General features: G+C 43.7%; 1 protein-coding gene across 19 annotated transcripts in view; it reads right to left on the bottom strand.

Moving 5' to 3' along the window:
* LOC130163608 (pleckstrin homology domain-containing family A member 5-like) overlaps nt 1-26,965 on the bottom strand; it is a 218,434-nt gene that overhangs the window by 32,876 nt on the left and 158,593 nt on the right. For all 19 annotated transcript variants that reach the window (XM_056367905.1, XM_056367903.1, XM_056367902.1 and 16 more), the window contains 6 exons: nt 18,200-18,374; nt 14,922-15,026; nt 13,028-13,100; nt 8,541-8,641; nt 6,963-7,078; nt 4,475-5,608 (listed from right to left, as the gene is read on the bottom strand). In XM_056367905.1, coding sequence (XP_056223880.1) covers nt 4,475-5,608; nt 6,963-7,078; nt 8,541-8,641; nt 13,028-13,100; nt 14,922-15,026; nt 18,200-18,374 — 1,704 coding nt within the window. The remainder of the gene's footprint in view (nt 1-4,474; nt 5,609-6,962; nt 7,079-8,540; nt 8,642-13,027; nt 13,101-14,921; nt 15,027-18,199; nt 18,375-26,965) is intronic.

The following is a 26,965-nucleotide window of genomic DNA, read 5'->3' as shown; positions in this document are numbered from 1 at the left end:
CGCATAATCAGTACAATTAGCTGAATATAACTATCATGTTGTTGTTAAAATTAATGGGCTGATGACCAGTCTTCAGCAGATACTTCTCTAAATCGTTCATAAATAAAACAAATAGCAGTGGTGATAGAACTTCACCCTGTTGGATTTGATTTAGTGCCATTACCAAAAATGATTTGATATTAATCTAAATGTTGCGTCAAAGATTTTTCCCTTAATAATTTTAGCAGTTTATGTCATCGCATCTCTCCAAATTGAATTGTTTTACTCTCGTCAGTAAAGGAACAAAGCGTCCACACATTCCACATAAACACCTCTTTCTGTATCAGCAGCAAGTGAATCAGTGCCATTAATCAGTGTGTACTGAACAGGAACCAGTGCAATTATCTGTATGTGTGTGACTTGACATGTATGGTGTGCTTGACTGGATTTAATTATCAAACTGCTTTCATTAACAGAATGCTGCTTCACTTTTCGCTCTGACCTGCTCACATGAAGTAACGAGGAGCTCGTTATCGTTACAGCCATTAGCAACTAATCATAAAATGGAAGCCCTTGTTCTCTGGGACTGTGGTTTTGACCTTATGAGTCCACGGTGAGATATAATATAGTCGTTGTCACTCTGACTGTCTACCACCATTCTTCACTGGGACAGGTAGAGTGCCACAGTCTTTGTTCATCTCATTCAACCTCTGTGTTCAGCAGAGAGGGGAAGACAAGCTGATATCCTGACCTGCAGGATCTGAACTGACTACACCATGATTGTGCATGTTTTAACCCATTTATTACGCATTACGGTGGATATACATATTATTATTATTACTGCCTGTCACTTTCCACTGTCAAGGCAGCCAGTTCATCCCACAAGGCTGTGAAAATGAGACTATATCAGATTTTTGTTGTTGCTGGGCGATAATGTTTGTGTGACAGTCAGACTGAATGGCCATTCATTCAGCCTCACACTGCATTCATTTTAGTCACTAATGGTTGCTAGGAGCAGTTAATCTTTCAGCTGATAATTGAATCTGTCAGCGTCGGAGTCGTCATTTCTACCTACAGTATACAACTGTGCTTATGTCTCTGTTTTCAGAGATGTAGCTGTTTTTCTGGCTCTGGCACAGGAAGATAACATCCCTGTTCTTATAAGGTCAGTAAGCCTCAGGCTAAGTTCTTGTTGGATCATCAAACTGTGCCTGAATCCCCCTCCCTGTTCCCCCCTCCCCCCACAGCTTTCCAAACAGACAATCCATCAGTCATACCCGCTTCATACAGTGACTGGTCAGGTGTAGAGAGGAGAGAAAATAGGTTTTGAACTTTCTCTCAGGATTTCTTCCTCATTCTTCCCACAATTGCTTTTTTTTTTTACTTTTTGTGTGCACAAATAAGTCAACACCATGGACAACAGCAGTTTTGCTACAGAACTTTGCACGGATGATTAGTTCCTCTAGCTGGTGGAGACAACCATACATGAGCACTACGCTGAACAAAGCACAGATATGGATAGCCAATCTTAGGTCTAAAAGCAGCCTATGAAGTACTTCCATGTTGGTGTGTTAAAGTGCTTGTGGGAAACTTAAGAGTCAGCTGATATCCGCCAACATTTTTAAAACAAGTAATGTTCCAACAATCGTTCCTTATTAAATTTTGCTCAGCAGCTGAAGCTCAGTTCTCAGATTAGATTCCCATAAAGGCATCTAAAATGCAGTCTGTTGAAAAGTATTCGCTGGCTGCTAGAGGATCTAACTAGCAGCACAATATTCTACAAAGCTCAACTTACACATTTGTACGGGCACAAAGGTTTATGGGATGTACATTATCCACCCATGACCACGAGGGTCAGCACAGACACATGCACGACATCCACATACAGACCACGTGTGAACATGTACACCTGTACGTATGTGTTCAAATCACACATATCGTGCCCACAGAGCCACAATAATATACAGACATAGACAGGTAATGGTGTCACAGAAGGTAAAGATGAAGGTAAGAACACAAAGAAAAAAATGATTTCTTCCTCTATACAAATGGGGTCCAAAAGCCTGTGACAGCTTTTCCCTTCACTTGAGTTGGACCACATGTGACAGTGACATCAGTGTCAATAACCAATCAAACTACAATGTATATTTAAAAATGGTGTTTCAGTTTAAGCAGTGCTTGTAACTAGTAGAACTGTGTCAGCCGGTTTGAGAGGAAAACACCTTAACCCAGTCAGTGGGACATGCAGCCACAGGGGAATGCTGCCCCCATTCAGGCCTTTGAAGGGGACATTCACCATAAAAAAAAGACTTCCTTTCTGTCAACTAGGGCAGTTTATCAATTTTCCTTTTACTTTACCATATTTCACACCACACCAAAAACAAGAATTTTTGCTGACACCAAAACAATGACACTGACTCTGAACGCCCTCCAAGTCTGAGGGAACATTTGGCAAAGGAGAACGCCAGAACCAGCAAGATTATGAATTAATTTTGATGAATTATTAATTACTCTTTTGGACACAAAATCTTTTCCAACAGAAAGTCAACAGACTGTTGGTCTCCAAAACTCTGTCAGTGGAGCCTTGCTTTCTGACAGTACAGCAGACTGATGCTACAGTTGATCTAGCTATAGTTAAGTTTTAAAACTTAATTTTGCAAAACTGTTAACTGTTAAAAAAAATTATAAAAATGAAAAATATTGCATATGGCGGGAAATATCGCGATTATTCAACATTATATCCACCCAAGATTAGTCCCACCCTTTCCTCATAGGCTTTCATTGTGAAAATCTCTGCAGGAAATGCTGAGTTCCATTGACAGTAGCTGAACAGCAGTCAAAAACCAGCAAAAAAAAAGTGACTGGAAAAATATTTAGTGAATAAATAATGTGAATAATGTACGTTATAATGAATTTAACATGTGAGGCAATACATGTTATTTACTTAATTAGCAATCACTCTTTGTTCATGCTGGACACACCTCTGGCTATTCTTTGACTACTGCCTTTTATTTAATAGTAATAATGGAAAAGTAAGCGTTACCATGTAATTTGTTAAAACATTAAAGCTCACAATGACGTGCACTTGAAGTGTACACACAGAATGTGAGCTGAAAGTAGAATTGACTTTTTTAATTGCTGTCAGACAGCAACTTAAACTGTTTGTTTTACAGGATCCTTACAAAGAATGAAAAAGGACACATCTGGGAGAGTATGAAAAGGCACACACGCACGCACACACGCACGCACGCACGCACGCACACACACACACACACACACACACACTAACAATGCTGCACATGGTTGTTATCAGTTCATTCACCACTGCACTACGGCCTGCTATGCTCACCTTAAATAACACGGCTGTTAGCAGAAGCAGGGCTCTGTGTTAACAACAATAACAATCAGTCATACAAAGTTTCTCTATTTCTCCAATTTGTGCTGATAAAGATGACAAATGTGTTCCTGCAGCGCTCAGCGTGCTCACTTCTCATTACAGTCTCATTTCTATGACTTATTCATGGCAGCAGAAGGAAAGGGGCAGCACTGAGAGCAAACGGAGAGTCGGCGCTTTGCGCTTCTGTTTCTCTGCATTTCTCAGTACAGCCGGCTAAATGCCAGCTAAACACCGGCGCTCCCAGCTGAGATACACATCTGTGGTGACACAAAAAGCTTTCATCTCCCTCTGGCCCGCAAGGTCAGCGCAAGGACGAGAGAAGATACATGGGGAACAAGGGGGCGGACTGGAGGGATGGGATGTCAGAGCGAGAGATGAGAAAAGGTTTTCAATCTTGTGGAGGAGGAGACCTGACGGGACAAGAGGTCGCCCTCGCATTGTAGAGAAGAAAGAAGGAACTACACGTGATGGCGTGTGTGTAGGGTTGAAATGTGTGTCATCAAAGTGTGCTGAAAACACACAGAACCACTGATGTTTTTAAATTGGAAATGAGGCTGTGGCACAGAGGATTAGTGATCTGCAATAATCTGATGTTTCCTTCATAAACAACAGAATACACGGTCAGAAGGGACCAGTCTGATGTGTGTAGAGGTGTGTGTGCTTATTGTGGGGCGGCCTTGTGTCATTTGCATGTGGCACTTCAAATATCAGAGGCTGCCGATTTATCAACATATCTGTCCTGCTGCCTTCAGGCGCCACAGGGATTTAATGAAGTGAAGGAGAAGCTTTGTGCTGCCTGATCTGAATGAACCTCCTACCTGCTCCAGCCTGTGCATTGTGCTTGGCACCAAATTACCACACAGACAGGCAAAGAGAATTTCAAGGTCAGGAACATAATAAAAAGTTGGAGCATGTCTTGCACTGGTTGTGACATGTTAGAAATTCTGATCCTCACAGACAGCCCCCTCATGAAGGGGAGACTGGACAAAATACAGTCTCTACATTTTGGGTTTGGATGTTGCAAAATGTCCCTCAAATGTTCCCAAAAACAGAACAGTACGATTACAGAAACACAAACGCGCACACAGTCAGTCTCACCTCCTGGTGTCATCATCCAGTCCTCTTGACCTGTGTGTGCGGACCCAGTGCTCCAACTGCTGCATGGAGCTAGTCCTGGACAGGCCCCTCTCTGGCTCCTGCACTGGAGCCGGGGACGTTACTGGACCCCGGGCCAGGCTGCCATCCACCTCTGCCGGGCTGCAGTCTGCAGTCTGCTCCCCTGTCCCGGACCCGGACCCAGACCCAGAGCCGTTAACCTGCGCAGGCTTGTGGACGTTGAGGTTGGCCTGGCCCTGGCGAGATGCAGACACCGCGGCCGCGATGGCGGCGGCCTGAGCGGGCTGAAGCTTGATACTGCTGATTTTAGTCAGAGACCTCTCTGCGCTGGGGTCTCTCTGGAAGCCATATTTATCACCATCACGGACTGTAGCGTACTTCTCTGCGTCTCTGAGAGTAGCGTATTTGTCCCCTTCTCGTAGCGTACTGTATTTCTTCACTTCCTTCAGAGTGCCGTATTTGTCCACGACTTGTATGGTACCATATTTATTCTCCATCTCCCTCATTGTGCTGTATCTGTCTGTCTCCTTTAGCGACAGCTGTCTCTTCACCTCTTTCTGAGGAACATATTTCTGTCCATCTTTTTGGAGCGTGTGCCGGTCTCCAACTTTCTGCAGTGCATATTTTTCTCCATCCTTCGTGAGCAAATACTTCTCTCTGTCTTTGGACGGAGCGTATTTCTCCTCCGTCGGCGCCACCGTGTACTTCTCGTCCACTTTCTGAACAGTGTACTTCTCCAGATCCCTGTGAATGGCGTACACCTCTCCGTCTTTCTGCAGCGAGTATTTCTCTCCGTCTTTCCGCAGCAAGTACCTCTCTCCATCCTTGTGGAGGAGGTACTTCTCTCCATCCTTCTGAAGCAAGTAGCTCACCCCGTCTTTCTTCAGAGAGTACCTCTCCCCGTCTCTCTGTAAGGTGTAGTACTCCCGCTCCCTCTGGCCGTTGTGTTTCTCCGCATCTTTTTGCCGTTTGTCGTCGGCCCGAGATAGGGAGTGTTGTCGCAAAGGTTCGCGGTTGCGTTCGTTGTTCTGGATCTCGGGCCTGGTCAGGACTCTGTGGTTCAGTAAGTTGTTCAGCTCCTGAGGCGTTCGTTGGTCCACTTTCAACTTGTCTGATCTGGGAAGAGAGACCGAGTAAGAAAAAAGGAGGTTGTTACAAAGAATAACAGAAGGAGTTTTCGAAGAGATTTCAAAGACAACCCTAGTGTCAAAACTCTTGTGCTTGTCTGACAGCTCTTCGATCTCTATAACCCTTCCTTTCAATTTTAAAAAATTTGTGATCTCAGCCAGAGAACCCCTGACAGGAGGGAGTCTGGGTTCACTGGACATTGATATATTACCAGCAGTGAAGAACTGCAGCCTTTCCTCAAGAATTATCTCATTTTCACAACTAATGCTTTAAACTTGAACATTATGAACATTTCCCTCAGTGTTGAGGGGCAGGTATAATCCATCCAGTCTTAAGCCCCCTTCCCCAGTCCCCCCTCACCTTTACCACATTCACACCCACTTCATGGTGCGCTTCATACCAGCAGTCAACCGAGATCGTCTCAAAATGTGTGTTGCCCCCCCCCCACCCTCTTGGATCAGGTGTAACCACTTTTGATTCCCGACAACACTATAGCTGAACTCTCTAATTAAAGGTCGTCATCACTGCTGGAAGATTCATCATTATCATCAGACCCAGCCCTGCACATCATGGTTGTGCGAGCTTTGTGGCTGTGTTTGATTCGGGTCCCTCCGTAGGTACAGTGTATATTTTTGATTCATACGTCAGTGTTGTATTTCACCTGTTGCTGGCACCAGCGCAGCACGAGATGTCAATCATCGCATGCGATTGGACAGTATCTTTAATTATAGTATATTCTATTCTATTCTCAAAGTGGACTGTTTCACTTCACTTTGCGACATAAAGTTATGCTATGCATGTTTCACCTGGTCTCGTTAGCGAACAGGAGACTGCTGCTGTGTAATAGCTGCGTTTTCATCTTCCTTAATGTCTATCAGCAAATCAAATCGTTTAAATCTCATCAGATATTTGTTCAGAAAACACAGTCAGTTAAATGCAGTTCTTGCTGTCCCCAAAGCGGTATCTCTGTGGGGCACGTCAGCTACGGTGAAGCCTGCGATGTAGCTATGGAGCCTATGCATGTAGCCACAGTAGGTATGGGGTGACCCTTTAACATAAGTATTAATGAAGCCTTGGCGTGCTTGCTGGGTGATGCATTAAATCAGTGATAAATTAAGAAAAATCAGCCTTTTTTAAACCTTTTTTTTTTTTTTAATTACACATAATGATGCTGACCTCCATCCATCCATAATTCATTGCCATCTTTAATTCCCCTGCTTTACTACTACTCCTAGGCTGTTGGCACAGTAAGGCTCTCCACCCCCTGATCTCCCTCCAGTGGTGATATGTTTCCAGATCACAGACGATGATCCGTGGGTGTTCCCCTGCGGTGAGCACCAACCTTCTGACTGGTTCAGTGTGGACGAGGGCAGCGTCCGTCATCACTTTCATCCAGGACTCCATCTCTTTGGCTGTGTCAGTGCAGAAATAATATGTCCGCATGTTGGGGTGAGTGGCCTGGCATTGTCGGTAGAGAGAGAGAGAGAGAGGGAGAAAGGGAGAAGGAGGTGACAGTGAGAAGAGAGTGAGAAATAGGAGGAGGACACGCACAGATGGAGATGGAGAGAAGAGCAGATAAAAACAGCAGTGTGAGAAACAGCCTTGGATGGTGACCTTGAGATACCAGCTAGTGGTCTACCTCTCATCATTCCTGCTGGCAGAGGAGTGTGTTTGTGTACAGTCTGACTGTGTGCTCTCTGCCTCTCCATGTGACAACACTCCAGTGTTGAAGTCTTCAAGGTTCCTCTCGGCAAATATAAAGCTGTACGAGTGAGAATGACACTGAGGTGACCGACTAACAACTTTCTTCAAAGGGCTTTGATGGGCTTCTTTGCCTGGGGGCCCCCCAGAGTCTAAGATCACTGTCACTGTCTTGTTGTCATGGTGTGGTTGCCAGGTTGGTACCATCGTGCCTTTACAGAGGCCAGAATCAGTGCACACTGGCTATATCTGGCAACCCCTGCTAGAGCCAGAGATGCTACACAAGAAACAGTAGACAAAGCGCATAAACACAAACTTTTTACATATCAAGATTTAACAGTTATAAAATGTGTTAATTAGTGAGCTGAAAGGCTCCACTAGTCTCCATCACAACTGTTTGTTGGATGGCTGAGAGCCACCACATCTTTCCAATGCTGGAATTGGGGACTGTGGTCATCAATCTCGGTAGCTTTCATCAATCCAACATTCGCAGCCACTTTACACAGTGATTTGTCTGTGCAGCTGTGCAGAGGTGAGAGAGGAGCCAGGGTGTGCAAACTTTTCTTTCTAGCTCTTTTTTATCCTTGACACGACTGTTTCTGTCATTTGTTTCATGCTAACAACTGAGTTCAGAACTACGAATGCCTTCTAGGAGAGACTGTGTGAAAATGTGACAATATGACTTCCCCCTTTCTCTGAAGAGGATTTTCACTTCACCTTCTTGAACTACAAACACCTTTAATGCTACAAGAAGTAGATCTTTTGAGGCATAACCCAAACCTTAGAGGTGTTGCTGAGTCTGTTTCTGTACTTCATTACTTGCTAGGTTATCCGTGTCCGCCTGCTTCCAGGCTTTATGCTAAGCTAGGCTAACTCTGTCCTGGCTCCAGCTCTGTATTGAACACACATCATCTCACGCTCAAAGGCGATTAAACAAAAATCGAAAAGGTGTTTTCCCCAAAATACTGAGCTCTTCCTTTAAAACTAATAAAATAATCCAGTACATGAACATTGTGCTCCTATTGGCCGACCACATGAATGATATGACTGTGGAAATGACACCTGCTCTTTAAAACAACTGCTTCCATCAACCAATCAGGGTAAAATATTGTGACTTTCTACATTTGAGCACTTTAATAAACCATTTTTATCATTATCATCATTAAAAACCTACTGAATGCTTGGAGAAGTAACCTTTGACCTTTGACCACTCTCTCACCTTGAACGCATATTTCCTGCTGATGTGGTCGTCCACCGACAACATGGAGATGTGAAAGCTGGGCAGCAAGATACTCCCCAGGATGCTGTCCTCTTTCTCATCTGCAGCAAAGACAGAGACGACAGAGAGGAGTCAGGAGTCTGGCGGCGGACGTTTGCATTCCGAAGCCACATCGAGGTTCTGTCTCAGCGGACATAGATAAATCAGGAGTCACCTGTTTCACATTAAGGCTCTGGATCAGATAAGAGTAACACACAACAAAATATTTCCTCTTTGGTTATTTGAAGTTTGGCTGTGAACTTTGTGAACTCTCCAAATCACGCGCCAGACAGAACACGATTCGCAGATGGGGCTGCGTGAGGAGATTTCTAACGGTTGATATATTCACATTTGTTTATTTCAGTTCGAGACACATCAAAAGACCGTTTGCAGAAAAAAACGGTTGCACAGTTCGATCCGGCGGAAAAGGCACCGCTGTTTGATCGAGCTCTAAAGAATCTGAGCGGGGCAACAGGGATATTTTGCTGGAGCAAGAGGAGGAATCCGCTCCTCACCCGGAAGTGGAGGGAAGCCAGGAGCCAGGTCAGTCATGGAAACACGAAAAAGTGACACAGAGAGGAAGCTGACAGTGACGCCCGCCAAAAGTGCTTGTAGAAACGTGATTGGGTGTTAGTAATCAGCTGGTGAGCTAATGATCCTGTTTTAGAATGAAAATGGATCCGCACCCGTATTCATGCATTTATTAACAACTTCATAGATGCTCCTTCTAATATGTTAGTGTTTTACCACCCACTGTTCTGCCTGTGGCTTACTCACACTATACACAACACTCGCACACTGCTAGTTCCCTGAGAAGTTAATTGAATATGGAGATGGAATATAAGTACTGATGATTTCCAGACCCTAAAGCAAAGTGAAACAATCTTCTGAAACACAATAATGAAAATATGACTGTGTATCCGTCTGTGGCAGAAAATAAGGAGAGCAGGATATTCTCTCCATGGCCTCCAGACTTGCCCTGAGGATTTTGAACATGTTGTCAAGTCTGGCCTGAGAACATGGAGGTCTAACTTTATCTCTATCTGGTGAACAGTGTGATGAATGACCAACAAACAGTGATGGAACAAAACGTACGGAGGCTTATCGGACCTCGACAGACGGAGACGGAGGGAGAGCGTGAGATGTTCGGATGCCTGTACGAGCTCTGTCCGCTCCCTGTGTGAACTGTGATCTTGTTTGCCTCCCTCCCACGCACACACAGACACACACACAGCTGAGGACGGGCTTGCCACAGGCTGCATCACAGCAAAAACACTGATTCTGTTCTTTTTTTTTTCTCCACATTTCAGAAGCAAAACAGCTGCAAAGCACAAAAGACTGACTGACTGACTGAGTAAATATTTATTGATGCCACATGGAAAAAAAAGTCTCAAAACATCAACGTGAGCTGATTCGTGTTAGGACGGTAATGACTGCATCGTCAGATCACCTCAGCGCTGATGGGAGGTTCAAACTATAGGTGGCGGCGGCGGCGGCGAAGGCGGAAAACACGACCGCTGCACCAACTGCAGCGAAAACCTACAGAGCCTCCAGCCAGCGCTGCTGTTTGCTTTAGCCGAGCCTGCACAGCGAGCGCTGCATCTCCTCCGGCCCCGTCCCTGCTGCTGAATTATTGAGATACAGAGCACACGCACCGAGAAAATGAGCAAGAACGAGAGGGAATGAGTAAGCTGGCATGCGAAAAGGTACACGCTGCAGTGTGAGGGGGTGTTTGCTTTTTTAGAAAGCTTTTTTAGAACAATTGACATTTCAAGGTTCTTCAGCGGGTTGACTGAGGTTGTTCAGATCAGCTCCCGACTACAGTCAGCGTGTCCGCACTGCACTGCGACTGCGGGTACTCAGATTCAAAGTTTGACTAGAAGAGAACTATTATGATCATTTCCAGCTCTGTATTTTTATTCTGGGACTGCACTCCAGCAGCTTTGCATCATTCACCGTTAAAAAAAAAAAAATTTCAAACTGCCTGTTCATGCAGCATCATATCAGCTCAGGCCGAGCACTGTCTCATTCTCTTACAAGTGTGGAGGTTCTGAAAGCAAACTGTAAAACTCAAGTCACAGAACATAACTGATTGGAAATGAGAATTTGTCACATCCATTCGTACATGTTTGAACCCGAATCTGATCTGGATTACGAGAGTGGACAGCAGCGAAGATCACAGCAGGACCTCTCTGTTTGGTAAATATCATTATAATGCTGGATTTAGTCTTTTGATCACAATCTGTATATAAAACACACCACTGTTAAAGCGATAGTTTGGGTTACTTGACGTGGGGTTGTGTGAGGTACAGTACCAACCTACAGTCAGTGTTTTAGGCCACCTGGTCTAGATATGGGGCGCTGCAGTGCAACGGTTCAGGAAATGTAGTTCCAAAGGAAAGGGCTGTTTGATGGTAAGATAAAGCAGAGAAGATCTTCAAAACAAAGCTAAAACTTGAACTGATTTTTTCAGTGGACTTCTTTTTTTTTTTGTGGCTCAAACACATTTTTGCTGCTAGTCTTCCGTGCCGGTGCTCATAACGCTTCTCCAAGCTTTTGGAACGCCGAACCCAATCTACTGCAGGTAATACACTGACTATATATGATAGCAACCTCACACGACCCCACGTCAAATAATTCAGAAAAATTATCATTCTGGTTTATTACAACTTGGGTCTTATACTCACCAAGGAAAATGTGTCTACCTGCTTATTCATGCATCCCATCAGCCAATAATGTGGCAGCAGTGTGACACATAAAATCTGGTGTTCTCTGTTCTAATCTTGTTCCTTCAGGCGTTTCAAAAAAGAAAATGAAAGTACCACATTTTACTTTTTATGTTAATATAAATTTAATTTTTACTTTCGCAAACTTAGTTAAAATAACAGTACGTTTATTCAAATAAAATATTTTGCTTCTCTTTCCAGCTCTTTGAGGATGAATGCAGCTCCGCTGTTCAAGTTCTACATCCACACATTTTGATAACCTGCTGTAGGTGTTGACATGACAGCCGTAATCATCACAGTGTCTCCTCACTCTGGTAATAAATACTTGTAGGAGGACAGATGCTTATTGTCCTTGCTCACACAGAAAGTACAACAGCTCCAAACTCAGCAAAAACCTCCCAACCTGAGTGACAGAAGGTACTTAGAAGAAAATGATAGAGCAAGCCGGGGAAAAATGAAAAAGAAAAGGTTATTATCGGAAAGCCGAGCACGTCATTGTCCTTCCCGAGGACGCCTCCTCTCTCGTCTCTGGCTGGCTAAGCCAATAAACATCCAATTCTCCCCTGGGTTTGTCATGAAAGCGGCTCCTGATTGCGCTCTGGGAGCGGCTAATTTGTCAATTTATGGAGATGGAAAAATCTCTCTCAAGGGTGTAGGAGACACGAAGGAGGAACAGATGAGCTTTTGCAAACGAATAGCCCTAAATTAGTGCAGCAGTGTGGGCGGTACAATTGTGGGTGAGAGCAAGGACAACGACTGTGAAGTGACAGGGGCACTTGACCTCGTGAACCCTGGTTTTACCCTATTACACTGCTCCTGATTAACTTTTAAGTGAGGAAAACACACTTCTCCACTCTGTGTGACAGTGTCTCAGATGCGTTACCTGCTGGTTGAACCACTTTAAAAAAGCCTGTGCATTAAAGGGTCGGTTCAAAACGTATTTCCCCGCTTTCCTCTTGTGTCATCTAGTCGTACATGACACTCCAGATTCCCTGTGTGGCAATTACTTAATGTCACATTGTCAATCTGTTTGGCGATACTGTAAACACCACTGAGCTGAAATGATAAGGGGTCTAAGGGGACCTTGTTGCACGAGGAGCCACATCTCTTTATTGATCCGGGGCCTTATTCCAATACTGAGTTTATGGATCCAGATTTCCCAACAGAACACTGCACACATAAAAACTTTCTGATGAAGCAGAAACCAAAACCTTCAAAGCATTTAGACATCACAAATTATTAGTAGGTTGTGCATCATTTTCCTTTAATTAAACCTGATAAATTTGCTATTTTCTGACTAGAGAAAAAACTTTTTGCTGCTTTGAACAAAGCTTGGTCATTGAACATACAGATGTGTGACCAAAGCCCTTAAAGTGTGTTAGTAAGGTGATGTTGCAAGATAAATGTCCAGAACAACCTAAGTGTGTGGGATCTTTTTGTGAGGGGGTTTGTTTTGACTGGTTGTCGGTTTTGTTTTGTACATGTGTTCACGTGGGGACAGCACGATAAGAAAGGTGTGTATTTAATTTGACCATGTGTGTTTCTGGCTCTCCTGATATGTTCCGTTATGTTGTTTCAAAATAAAGGGTTAGGGTGGTGGAGAGCACTAAACTTAACCTTAACACAGTGTATCTGCTGATGCTGAGTATCAATCCAGTGTGTGTGTGTGTGTGTGTGTGTGTGTGTGTGTGTGTGTGTGTGTGTGTGTGTGTGTGTATTCACCGCGGTAGTAGAAGAGGCACATGTCTGACAGGACGAACCACCTCTTCTTCCATAGCTTCATGCCTGTGCTGTCCTGCAGGGGTCAGAAATCACAATGTAGTAATTACAGAGAACAATACAGCGTCTCTCTCTCTCTCTTACACACACATATATTTATATATATATATATATTCAGTGTGTTCTGTTTCAGTCTTTTCCCCTTGTTTGATCTCCCTCACTCCCCTCCTCTTGACACCCTCTCTGTCTCTCCCTCTGGCTGCTTCTATTAACCAGCTTCTATCTCCTCCTCTGAGACAAATTGCTTTGTTTTATCTCTTCATAACGCGGTGACAAATTTGCCTCTGTGGCGCTCGGGGCGAAGGTCTGTGCTTTGTTCTCTACACTGCTGCTGTGGTTCGTTTTTCTTCCCTCCTTCACTGGCGTCGTATGACTGCAGCAACAATCACGCGTTTTTTTTTTTTTTAGACCATTCGCTCGTTCCACTCGGGCCTGTAGCTCTGTTTTGCACGGTGTCACATCCGGCCACAGATCCTGAGGTTCGGCTCTCTGGGTAAACACTGATGACATTTCTTCTGTGAGTGAGCACTTTGCCTGACAGGTCTATGGGGAAAAGAAGGGGAGTGGGGTGGGAGTGGGTTTGCTGGTGTGAAGTGAATCAATCCTTGTCTCAGTGTGAATACAGTGGAGTGGAGGCTCAGGGGCTCAGATGGAGGTTATTGACAGTGGCTGTTAATGGGGTCTGGAGGCTGAGCTGAACAGTGCTCGATGAAGCTGTCTTCAGGGGAGTTTGTGAGGGTCAGAGGTCCACAGACAAATTGAAAAACTGACCCACAGTGAGGTGAAGAGAAACGCTCAACCTGCAGTGAGTGGATGGAAAGCTAATGAGAGAACTAGCTGAGCCTCAGGCTATGTTAGCTAAACTCCGTATTCACATTTCATCAGGTTCTACAGTGACTGCAGCATTAGAAGACCACTGACCTTTACACTGTCTGTTGGTTTTCATTCATTCAGCCTAACGTTGTCATGTTAGCTGATCTCTAGCGGTTGCTAGGGGTAGTTATCTTAATCACAATAGTTTTTCACAACCTTTGGTGCTTTGATTTGACGTTAGCGAGGCTAAAATATTTATAGCCTTAAAGGTCCCATATTTTACACTTGCTCCGTGTTTTATTTGAAGTGTTGATCCATAAGAAGCTATATTTGTGGTTTCAAACCCAAAACCATCTCAATGTAGTTTTAAATCTCCTCTCTCAGGCTTCTCTCTGGAGCTCTAGTAACAGGTCAGTGAGCCAATAGAGACATAGCAGATTTCAGGTAAACATTTAGAGAAACCAAATCCTGCAAGGTTGGATGTTGGGTCCATGTGGGTGGGACTGTGGGCATGATTGAGAGCTTTGCTGTGACATCACAAAGTTCCAGAAGTCCTGACGGCTGGTTTTAAGGCTCAGTTTCTGAATACAGGCTGTGTGCATTTCTCTGTGGACTGAGGCTTTGATACTTTCACAGTATTAATATATATCCTAGACCTGCTTTATTATCGAACAACACATGGACATCTCACTTTCTACAATATGGGACCTTTAATGAGTTATAGAACTACAAACAAATCCCTACTAATTTCAAGATGCTGCACACAGTCACCACATTGCTCCAGCATGTCCTCCCCTTAAAACCTAAAAAGCGAGGCTGGATGTTTGTTGCCTCCAGTCTCCAGTTTCTAAGTTGAACTAACCATGTCCTGATTCTAGCTCTGTAGTCATGTGAGTTATCAGATGGGAGACTGTATTTAGCATCTCAGTCCTCAGTGCTGTATGATCACCAGCACCTGCTATTATCTGTCCACTCTCAGTCCCACACTGACTTGGACACATCCCATAATGCCTTCCTCCTGTACCTGTTTGTAAAGCCAGTTGCTCTTGACCACCGGGGCATTGGGGTTCCTTTTAATGGAGTTGGACCTCTTGCCAAAGTTGTGGACTTTTTTGGAAGACCTAGAGGGCTGTGAAATGATAAAGGAGAGAATTATTTATATATATATACGGTAAATTCAGCTCATTTACATCACAAATATTGAAATGCACATATATGAATAAATAAGTCACACAGAAGAAATTAAAAAAACCTTTATCAAAAAAACAAGAAAACAGAATTTAGTATTCATCTCTTGCAGAGCAAAGGCGGCAAAGAGACAGACCGAGAAAAATAACCCACGAACTCAGCTGTTCTCCCCTGATCTCAACACAACAATCTGACAAGACAAGTGCTCTGTGCATCGGCTGTGAAAAAAAAGAAAAAAAAAGAAAAGAAAATAAAAAAAAGCCTTAGCGCAAAAACAGCAGCAGCACCTATAAAAAGCAACAAGAGAGGGAGATGTATTCAGCTCATTAAACACAGCATATTCGACATCCCCCATACATCAAGGCTCACGTACTGAAAAGTGCAGCAGTGTAGCATAAAATTCTCTTTAATGTCAGTCAAAAGCACAAAGACAGATGCATCCTTTGAATAAGTCTAAATTTAATGCAAATCACTACTGAACCATATTCCGTCATCATGTTATGATGGTATTGATTAGAGTGAAGAGTGATGTTTTCGTGACCTCGTACCTTTCCTCTTACACTAGAGAACATGCATACTCTCTCCCCACTCTCCCCCACTCTGTCTTTTTCTTTGTTACACAACTTTTCCTCTATAGATAAAATGTTTAAGCCAGACTGCCATGAGATTTGCTGTAGGTAATTATGGCGCAATTGACTACCCATACAAAGTTTCCATTAGCCCACAGGAAACCCTGTCTCTGTCTGCATTGGTCGGACCTGTTCGCCAGCATGACTGGGGCCGGGCCAGAGCAGCGACGAGCGACGAGTTTGTCACTCCCTGCACATCTCTGCACATTTTTTTTTATTTGGTTGGTTTTGTTGTAAATTAATTATTCATATGTGTCTCCCATTTTCGCTGCAGTCCAAGAACTGGATTGTGACACTACGAATTAAGTTTCTAGACCAGATGTAGTTTTAGGGGAAATGGATTTGCTGGCTGTGTTATGTTCACTGGCAAAAAGTGCTACCTCCACTGTAGTGAAGCGTGTCAGTAACTTTGGGTTTAGGTTGCCGTTGATACTGTAAGAGGAGTAAAGAAACAAGTTGTAGTTGACCATGTTGGTATAAAACCCTGGGCATGGATGCAATGCTACAACAGCCTTCATTAAAGAGCGTTAATGAGGTCGGGGATAAGGTCTGGCACAGGTGGTGTATCAGTTGATGCCAAAAGTGGTGGATGGGGTGAGGTCACAGCTCTGTGCCGGTCAGTCAAGTGCTTGTCTCTGCTTGTTATTGTGGCAATTTAAGCAAAAGAAAACACAAAAAGCTTCATTACTTACACTGTAAAATATGCTCGAAATGCTAAAATGCTTCATCTTTCCTTCTTCTTCTACACACAGTGTGCGTGTTGTTTTTTTAAAAAAATGTTTCTCTGGCAAGTCACGGAGCTGGACCCACACAGCTCGGCTATAAATAATGACTTCTCATGAATACGTGAAGCTATGCAGTGTTACACTTTCCTTAGACCAGTGTAAGCAGAAGCGGTGCATCAGTTATTCATGAAGGCACCGAGCTTCTGATTTGATCCACCCGTGCATATTTATTTCCTGTCTGTTTGTGTATTTATTAAGCGTTTATACATGGGCACGGTGTTCAATCTAACAGCATGGTGACCCATTTCAGGACAGTCGGTCAGTGCAGAGGGCCAGCGGGTTTCTAAATGTCCTGAGGTTGAACATTATTGAAACAACAAATCAACTCCTTCAGGGGCGTTAGCGGCTGCACTGATGGTTAATGTTGGTGTGCATCACTTCCATTCATTCCATCAGTTATCAATTCAGGGCTCTAAACAATGAAGGCAAAAAAAAAGAAATCAATCAACAATGCAGTCACCTTAATGACCATATAGGTTGTTTGTCCCTACCCTTTCATACAACACATAGTAGCATACCAGACCTTTGTCGCCATGGTTAAAAAATATTACATTCCACGGTTGTGGAATGGTTGTTGTCTCCTGTGTTTTGTCGACTCATCCATCCACCCCCACCTCCTCCTAATGCAGACTGCTGAACTGGGGCCGTAAAGGGATGCACATGGTCAGCAACAATACTCCTGGGTAGGCTGTGGCATTCAAACCATGACTGATTGGTATTAAGGACTGAAAGTGTGTCAAGGAAACTTTCCCCACACCATTATACACCACCACCATCGGCCTGGACTGTTGACACAATGCAAGTTGGGTCCATGGATTCATGCCGTCGATGCCAAATTCTGACCCTGCCATCTGCTGTTTCAGCAGGAATCCAGATTCATCACATCAGACTACGTTCTTCTATTCTTCAACTGTCTAGTTTTGGTGAGCCTGTGTCCACTGCCGCCTCAGATTTCTCAGTAAAAACTCTAGAGACTATTGTGTGTGAAAATCCCAGGAGATCAGCAGTTTCAGAAATAATCACACCAGCCAGTCTGGCACCAACAATCATGCAGCTGAGATCACATTCCTCCCCCCCCATTCTGATGTTTGATGTGAACATTAACTGAAGATATGTAATGCCAGCCTGCTAAAGGTACAAGAGGATAAGTTAGCAGATCACTACTATAACTGGCTGCTGGAGACCCTAAATGAAAATCCAGAGGATCAGGTAAGTCATTAGGGTCTATCCTCTGAGGACCATGATTACCTACCAGGTTTAATGGTAGGACATCTGATAGCTGCTGTGCTATTTCATTCCAAACCTTAGATGTCAAAGTTATAGCGCTTCAGTTATAGAGTTAGCAGTATTCTTCCTCTCGGGACAATGAATGTCTGAACAAAATTAATGACAATGCATCCAACGGTTGCTAAGATATTCTGGTCTGAACTAAAGTGGGCGACCGACAGACCAACATTGCCATGCCTAAAGACACATGGCTAAATAACAAAAGAAGCCCCCCTCCCATGAAAAATACAGTATATCAACATTCTATCCCGTCAGCCTCCTCTTCCTCACCCCTGTCTGCCAAAGATGTTTCGTAAATTTAACTTTATTAGATAAGAATAAGGTCATAACCACATGCATCGGTTTAATTATTTTGAGCCCTGATTTAGAACAGTGATTAAATTTCTCATCAGTATGTGTGGATGGAGACTGACCCGTGTGGAGCAGGTGGAGGTGGTGGTGCCTGTGGTGACTGTGGTGACAGGGCTGCCGGGGAAGGTGCTGTAGTCGGAGCCACCCGTGTAGTTTGAAGCCTCGCTCATGGTGCTCATGGGACGTTCCTTCTTGTCAGTGCTGCTGCCCTGCTCTGATGAACCCTTCGGAGCCGGCCTGCCACAGGGCGAGAGACATAGAGAGACGAAGAGAGAGAGGGAGTCAGTCAGACGCTTGACCTTTATATGAGGAAGGTACAGTAGCACACAGGAGATAAGAGGTGTGACCATGTACTTCAACCATCTTCACCTTCAAACTGACTGTAACAGACACATGATGAAATCAGTGAGCATCAGTCCGGACTGTGGTCTGTCCGCAGTTCACTTTATGCTCTGCTCTCTGGAACTGCTGACTGTCAGATCTCAACACCCATCTCGTTTCACAGTAAATCCTATTTTGTCAAACTTTTCCATTTCCAAGGCTGAGAAGAAACTTTCACATTTTTTTTTTTTTTTTTTTTTTTTAAAAACAGTTTTCTCCTTCAGTTCAGTTCTTCCCCTGAAGAAAAATGACTAAATATTCAAGACAGATACAGGGTAATATGTGTGGTCTGGTGGTTCTAAATAAAAAGATGTACAGTCTTGTGTTAGATTAAAAGCATTAAAAGTGCAAATGTAGTTTTAAACTTCTCAAAGGAGGAGAAGGAGATCTGGGAATGATGAATGAAAATATTTGATGAATACAGAGACACTAGAAGGATCAAGGGAGCTCTGTATAGCTGTGTCCCAATTCAGGGGCCGCATCCTTCAGGGGATGCGCTCTACAAAGGTGTGGCCCTTCATAGCCTACGTAGACCGCGAAGGCTGAACCGAAATGAGACGGTCTGGTCTACGGAGGATTTCCGCTTTGCACCACCAAGTCGCAACGCGTTGTTTGCTTTCATTACCAGCGCACAATGAATCTTGGGATACGTTGGACCTACGAAGGATCCACCCATTGGAGCCTTGGTCGCCCAGGGAAAAGAAGGTTACATTTGAACGAGCCTTCGAAATGGGACAACCGCATTGTGCTTATGTGACGCAATCGGTCTTCACATGCAGCCTCCAAAGGATGAAGTCCCAGATATGGGACACAGCTTTTATGTGTGCTGTATAGATCTGGAGTCAGGCATGTCCTCTGTGGTGTTGGGGTTCTGCTTTGTCTCCTTATCTATTTGTGATTTTCATGGACAGAACCTCAAAGGCCAGTTGAAGGATGGAGAGAGACCAGTTTGGGGACCTCGGGACTGGAGCTGTGCTTTTTACAGATGAGGTAATTCTGCTGGAAAATGGTCCCAGTGGTGGGACTTAAATAAAGGACAGAAAACGCCTGGATGGAGGCTGAAATGTTTTCACTTGCCCAAAAGGAACCATTTAAGGAGTAAACTCTGATTGTGCCTGAAATACAAAGGAGGTGGGTACAAATCTGCCCTTGGGTGAATGAGTTCATTGCAGGTGGGTGTGTATATGTGTGTGTGTGTGTGATCGTATCGTTACCAGTTTTGTTACCAGGATGACACAGTTGTTGCTAATCTCTGAGGCAGAATCTGTCTGAGTCTTTGTCCCCCCCCACCCCCTCACATCTCATCAGGCAGACCCTGTCTTCACTCTCTTAATGACACCCTGTCTCTGTTCGGGCCATTAAAGAGAGGGAGGATGAGGGCTTGAACGAGAGGAAGGGTAGAATGGCTCAAATGAGCGCGAGCCGAGAGGATGGCCGCAGAAACTGAGATAAAGAAAGTGAGAGTGAGAGACAGCGTGAAGAGAGCAGGTTTTATGAATCACAGCTATTATTCTTCAGGCGTCACCTCTGATATACGCCTCTACGTTCAACCAATTTAAATGGCATGCCAACTTGGCCTGACAAATTGAACCAGCTCAAAGTTTTTTTAGCCCAACAGAAGGACAATAGCTAATGTGAGAAAAAGAAGGTTCAAGGTCCCTGAGTCTGATTAAAACCACCACGCAGTGACAGCTTTATCTCCGCTGCCAAGGTCAGCAGAATATAAGCAAAGCACGTCAGTGAAACCCAAACCGAAATGGGAACAAACACTCACATCTTATTCGTTCACACACTCGTAAGAAAGACTCTGCAAAGCCCGGTTTGTATTGAGTGGGATCGGTGTTGTTATTATTATTGAGAGAGTTTTTGTTACTTTTCATACTGTTGAATGAAATGAAGTGTTTGTGATGGTCAGACTGTTGCCGGTCCATAAGATACAGCTGAAGAAAGCTGTTTTATCGTATCCCTGAGGGGACGATCAGGTAAAGTAAACATCTGGTAGGCTGTTCAATTTCTGTTTGATAACGTTCAGGTAAAACTAACCAAACGCTATCTGCAGGCTGAACTGTGTGGGTGGGCGCTCTCAACATGAACCCATTCCACAGGTTTGGGCTGAGCCTCTATTTCTGTTTTATTTGTAAGTTTCATCTGCTTCAAATTGTGCAGCTGGTATTTTATTTTGTTATTTTACAGGCAAGGCTCAAGTAATCAATACCTTTATTATGAAACTGGATCACACATGTGTTCAACCTGATTTCCAGCAGCAGGAAAAGAAACAACCCACTGTACACCACCTGTCCAGCACCACACATGCAAACAAAGGGGATGACTAGCTGTTAAAGAGCTAAAACAGACCTCAAAGGAGAGTAAATATTGTTTTGACATTCATCAGGTGGCCAAAAATATAAATGCTAATGTTGCTCTTTATCTGTTGCATGTGTAAAGAGGCAATTTAGCTGGAAAAAAGAAAAAGAAAAAAAGAAACAATTTAGCTGCTCCAAGTGTCCAAGAAATCGACTCACACAGCTTTAATAATGGGCACAACTATAACTTTTTAATGTACTGGCATTCTTTATACTACACCCTGCTAAAGGAGAAGCTACTGCTGCCAAGTTTAATGAAGCTTGGTCCAGAAATCTCAACAACTCTTGGCCAGACTGTTTCAGTCAGCTCAGGATGATTCCTTTGATTCTTGGATAATAACTCCTCTCCTGTGTGGACTCTTGGAGGTAAGACTGATGAAATATGCAACAAGAATGGCTTCTGCGTGTTGGATAGACAGTGTGTTGCAGTAACAACAGTACGCCGTGTGAGTGTAGCAGTGATATGAGTTCACTGGCCACACTGCCCTCCACGTTTTGCTTCATTAGTTTGGGCTCAGGTTAAAGTTTGGATGTGGGGATGTCTCATTTGGGAGGAAAGTTTTCAGGCCAGCCTGTCTCTGACACCTGTGATACACCTGTACCGGAGCGTGCCCAACTCCTCAGATACATGTGCGCACTGGCCGACCGCCCGCCCTGATAAAAACATTGGTTTGTCTCTCAGGTGTTTTACCTGCCATTGTCCCACACTGGAGAGCAGATAACCAGGCAGCTAGCAGCAGTAACGGCCCCTGGGTGAAAAACGGATGCCCTTATCTCTTCTCCAGAACTTTCAACTCTTGCTACCTGTCTTACCTGCCTTATTAACCATTTATAACACCATCACCGCCCTTACTGTTTCATTCTTTATCTTGTACAGCCTCTATTTAAAACACAACTACTTATTATCACTCGTCGTTCACCATACTGTACTTAAATACTGTACTTTCATTGAAAGGCAAAGTGTAACTGCCGACCATTTCAGTGCCTTGCGGCAGATTAGCAGCTCTTCTATATTCCACCCTGACAGCTCTGATAATCTCCTTAAGTATACAGTTAGCCACATTTACATGTAGTCCCCTGAAGCATATCAGAAACCCCCAACTCCACTAATCACATCTCGACTAAATTCACATGGAAACTAGAAACATCAATTTCTTGATTGATACTTGAGTTAGTTTTAAAATGTGAAATTACAACCTGATGAGCTGATACATGTGTTCAGAGGGTTTAAGGATTCAGCGGCGTGGATTTGACCAATCAGAGCTCTCCGCAGTGCAGGATATCAGACCTCTTAATGTCATGAATTTTTCAGAGGAGATTCTGTAGAGCAGTTAAGGCATTAAGTCAAGTTAGCTTGTCACATTTAATACTGAGCTCTTAATAGGGGGTAAATGACTGGTATTAGTTAAGGGAGCTGCAGTGGTGAATTGGATTTATGATTAATTATGCCTTTTAGAGTCGTTTAGAGACTTGAGGCAGCATTCCTGGATTCTGCCAAGGGTTCCCCAGAAGCTACAGCAGGTCTGTTGTTCTAATTACAGCTCGGGTTCTCCTTTGATTCAGGACTTCACAGGGAACTTCAAAAAGTTGACATCAAACTGAATTTTCCTGCTCATATCTACACGTAAATACCTTGTGGAACATGTCTTTAGGCTGTTTGTCTGTGAAAATTCTTACTCATCCGGGGAATAGGACGTCTTCGAGTTCAAAGTCAAAGGCAACTGGAGTCGGTTCAAATCACAAGGCTTCTACAGTCTCATACATTTAATCTCTGTAAGGTCATTCACAAACCGTCAGCTGTTGACTCTGCAGGTGTCAGTACGCCTCAGACAAAGTGAATGGCGTCCTGTTACACCTGTCTGATGTCGGAACTGGGTAAGTAGGCTGCATCTCACACATTTCGATCGAGTAGCTCAGTTTGATGAGCATCCGCCCCATGTGTAGAGGCTACAGTCCTCGCTGCAGTTGGCCCCGGTTCGAGTCCTGCATCGGACAGCCCATAGCTGCATGTCATTCCCCCTCTCTCTGCCTCCCCATTTCCTGTCTCTCTCTACTGCACTATCAATAAAGGCACAAAAAGCCTGAAAAAAAAAACAAAAAAAAAACACATTTACAGCGAGACCAGGTTCCCTTTCAGTCAGCACTTGTTCGATGTTGTGAGGCTTTTTCTGAAATGTTTGTGTCCCAACACTCATTTTCAGATGTGGTCCACACCATCAGTGGTGGACAGCCGGTCAGGAGCACAGGGGCATTTCCCAGTGGCCTGGGTTGTTTTAGGCTTCCCCTGAAGAGACCACAGTCTTTTTTACACTTAATTACAAACGTGGTCCTGAGGTCTGAGAGAGACAGAGACAGAGAGAGAGAGAGAGAGAGAGAGAGAGAGAGAGAGAGAGAGAGAGGAAGAGAGACAGGGTTTCTGCCGTGAGTATCCAGCTCACATGTAGCCTCCACTTTCGCCTTTAATAACATGCAGTTGCTAAAATGGTACAAAAATAAAATAAAATGTTAACATATTTTTTTCTTATATTTGTTGGTCAATGCCAAGTGTTTGTATTTTGTAATCTGGATAATTTTCCTTCCATCTGAACATAGAATCACATCAACAAACAGAATTAGCCTACAACATCAGGTGGTTTGGTCTGGTGGCCTGTAATGGAGTCGAATTCCCAGCCTGAACTATTGTGTCTGTGCGCCCCTGAACACAACATGATTGCCTTAGTGCTGCGACTGTCCTGCCAAGAAAAAAAGACATGGTCAGCACTTTCCAGCGAGTGCTCAGAAATGACATACTATGTTTAGGATCAAAGTGGCCACAGGAATTGTGGCTCTTGAACAGTAATTAAAACTGTGTTTTGTAATGGTTTTAGGAGGCATGATGTCATACTTTCAATGGCTGTGTCAGATCAAAAAATGCTCACGTGTGTCGTTCAAGAGGGCAAGATATATTTCGTCATCTCATTTCTTGATTCTTGACTGTGTATTCAGGGAGATTAACTTCCAGTGACTCTGCAGCTCTAGGTGGCTCAACGTAGCTTTTTGGCCTCATTTAGCTCATCGTTTTGGTTTTCTATCCCGCAAAACTCCCCTTCAATTTGTTCTGTATCAGTGAGAAAGCTTTGATCAAGCCAGTGTGCACATGACCTGCCCACTACCAAACCACAGACTGAGGAAGCTAGAGGCTAACTGTTGAAAAACCTCAAACATCTACCAGCTAAAGAGCCAGATATATTTTGGTCTGCACCAGCCTGAGAGCTGAAAGGAGAATAGTTACTGGGTTTATGATAGACACTCAGCTCCAAATGAATGTTGTTCTGTGTCTGCTGGATTTATAAACAGGCATGACAAGAGAAAAACTTCCCATACACGAGGAGGGCTTTCTGCAGAGCAACACTCCCTCCGTCTCAGGTAAAAAACAAACATTATGTGCAACAGCCAGCTGATATTTTACTGCAGGGTATGAAACTGTATTGGAAGGTGTATGTCCACGCTGCTGTGTGTGTTTCAATCTCTGAGACACCCACAGTGTGGGTTCAAACACACCCATCTATTCACAGCAGCCTGGAAACCTCACTGAAGCGGATGAGCTCAAGGATCCGGAGTCAGAATACATTCATTATGAATTTTTTTTTTTTTTTCAGCCGAGCTGGCAACTTTCACATGTATGAAGTCTCAGTGTGTGTGTGTGCGTGTGTGTGAGAGGCCATTTAGCCTGTATAAAACTGAGACCGCAGATGTTCTGAGATTGCTCCCACTTCACGGCTCTGTCAGTTACACTGAACTGCCAGCCAATTGACTGTGAGTGTGTGAGGAGGACTTCACTCGTCTTTAGTAACAAGAGCCCCACATCTAAAGGACGGTGACTTACACACTCCACAGAAAATCGCCCACAGATCGCACAGCCAATCTGGTTCTCCCTCTCTGCCTTTTCAGTCCTTCCCTCTGTCTCATGTCGTCGGCCTTTTCATCTTTCAGTCGCACAGTTATCTCAGCCTTTATTAACCTTTCCTCCATAAACCCTTTCCTTCGGCTGCTCTGTTTATTCTTACTTCAGTGACTCGCTGATGAAACCGGTCTGTGTGAGCGCTTGCGATGAGGGCCGCTACACAGCCATATAAACAGGATCAGAGAGTTTTTTCTCCTGATCCATTTGTTTGCAGTTTGGCTTCCCCTGCACTATGAGCACCAGTGTTTATTTGCTCTGAATGTGAGTGATGGTACTGATGACTCAGCTCCACATCAAACATGCATTTTTTTCATTCTCTGCACTATCTTGCTTGTGGGTTCAGTCAAAGAGAATTGAGTGAAACTCAAACTGGAGCTTAGAAGACATCTGTGTACTAAGTGTTGCTTTACTGATGGTAGCTCAACAGCAATAGAAAAAAGTTATTAGAATTAATTAGGCTTGGGCTGATATTCGATAATATCGAATATCCCAATATTTCCTGCCATATTCAATATTTTCCATAATATCACTTTTCTTTTGATATGATGAAAAATATTGCAATTTTCATGTTTTTTTTACTTTTGCACAGTCTACCCTTCTTCAGAGTCCAACCCTTATTTCACTGCTTTGCTTACTGTACCTACCGTTCTACTTTGCCATGTAACAAAAAAATGTTTTAACTGCCGTTTAGTGGCAACATCGCTTACACCTGACACATAAAATACAATCATATTATTATATATAACAACGTATATATTATAACATAAAATATCCCTTAGACCATAGACTGTGGTCCGTGACGTCACCCACACGTTTCTGAAGAGCGGTTTTGAAGCTCAAAGTGGGGTGTTCCGCTGTCGCAATCTTGGCAGTCCCTGACTCCGCCCCTAACTCCTGGCTAATCCAAAAATAGGCAAAGAGGAGGGGCATGTGTGGAGCCGAGACTTGCCGGTTTTTGACAAGCATACGCTCACCTACCTGTCACTAAAAGCAACATGCACTCAATTAAGCATAACTTTAAGCCACAATAAAATGTAAACAGGTGAGTTGTATAAACAGTTGTTCTGAAGGAGGAAATTAGCTACAGAGACCAAAACTGTTTTTGTACTAGGCTGTAAACATGTTATTTCTGCTGTAAAGTTGGACATTTTAACATGGGAGTCTGTGGGGATTGATTCGCTTTTGGACCCAGCCTCAAGTGGTCATTTGAGGAACTGCAATTTCAGGCACTTCTGTGTTGGCTTCAGCCCTGGGGGATGCTGCTTGGGCTGGACTGTTTTGAGATATTCGATTTTGGATATCGCCCAAGCCTAGAAATAATTAGTGAAGAAATGAAGACAGTATTCGTGTGAAAAACAGAACCTCTGACCAGAAGAGTGCTGAGTATAACTTGACTCTGTAGAGATGGGTTTCATACTGACTTTATCAAGACAACAGGAAACAAGGAGAAAGTGTTGAGTTTGCACTGTCAGTAAAAAGTATCAACAGCAGAATAAAACTTCAGCAGAGTAGTAAACAGAGAGGCTTGCCGTGATAATCTAATAAGATATACTTGTAGAACTGGGGAATTAAAAACAAAGGGCTGTCTCTAATAGAAAGGCCTGGTGCTCTCTGCAGCTGAGGTAAATGAAGTGACTTTATTAAACAGTGCTTTGTGAAATTTATTGGTGAAAAGAGAATTACAGATCTCCAACACAGATACTGTCCACTAGAACAAATTCCTGGGCTGAATTGCTTTTGCCTTCGCTGTGAAAATCATTTAAAGTCTGTTTCTCAGTAATGAAATTGTTTTGTGTTTTATCAGTCTGGATTGGATCAATGAGTCACCGTTCAAAGCTTTAGCTGGAGAGAAGAGCGTAGTAGCAGAGGCAGAGGTAACACAAGGAAAGAGGAAAGTTAGTTGCTAAGAAATTACACAGAAGGTTATTTCATTCAGAGGAAACTTTAACTTTCCCTGCTGTATGCTGAGACACATTAATCATACACAATCATTTGATCATTAGGGTTGCACAGCGGCTCATAAGGAAGCTCACGCAGTCTAAAATAAAGTTAGTGTCAGCAAGAGGCAGAAAAGAGAAGAAGAAAAAGGATCATCACACAGAGGAATGAAGCCTGGGATTAAAGAGAAATGGAGCAGAAGA

Source organism: Seriola aureovittata, chromosome 22, assembly GCF_021018895.1.
Source record: "Seriola aureovittata isolate HTS-2021-v1 ecotype China chromosome 22, ASM2101889v1, whole genome shotgun sequence".
Taxonomy (NCBI): domain Eukaryota; kingdom Metazoa; phylum Chordata; class Actinopteri; order Carangiformes; family Carangidae; genus Seriola; species Seriola aureovittata.
Note: the sequence above shows the minus strand (reverse complement) of the source record. Positions and strands in the feature narration are given on the sequence as shown.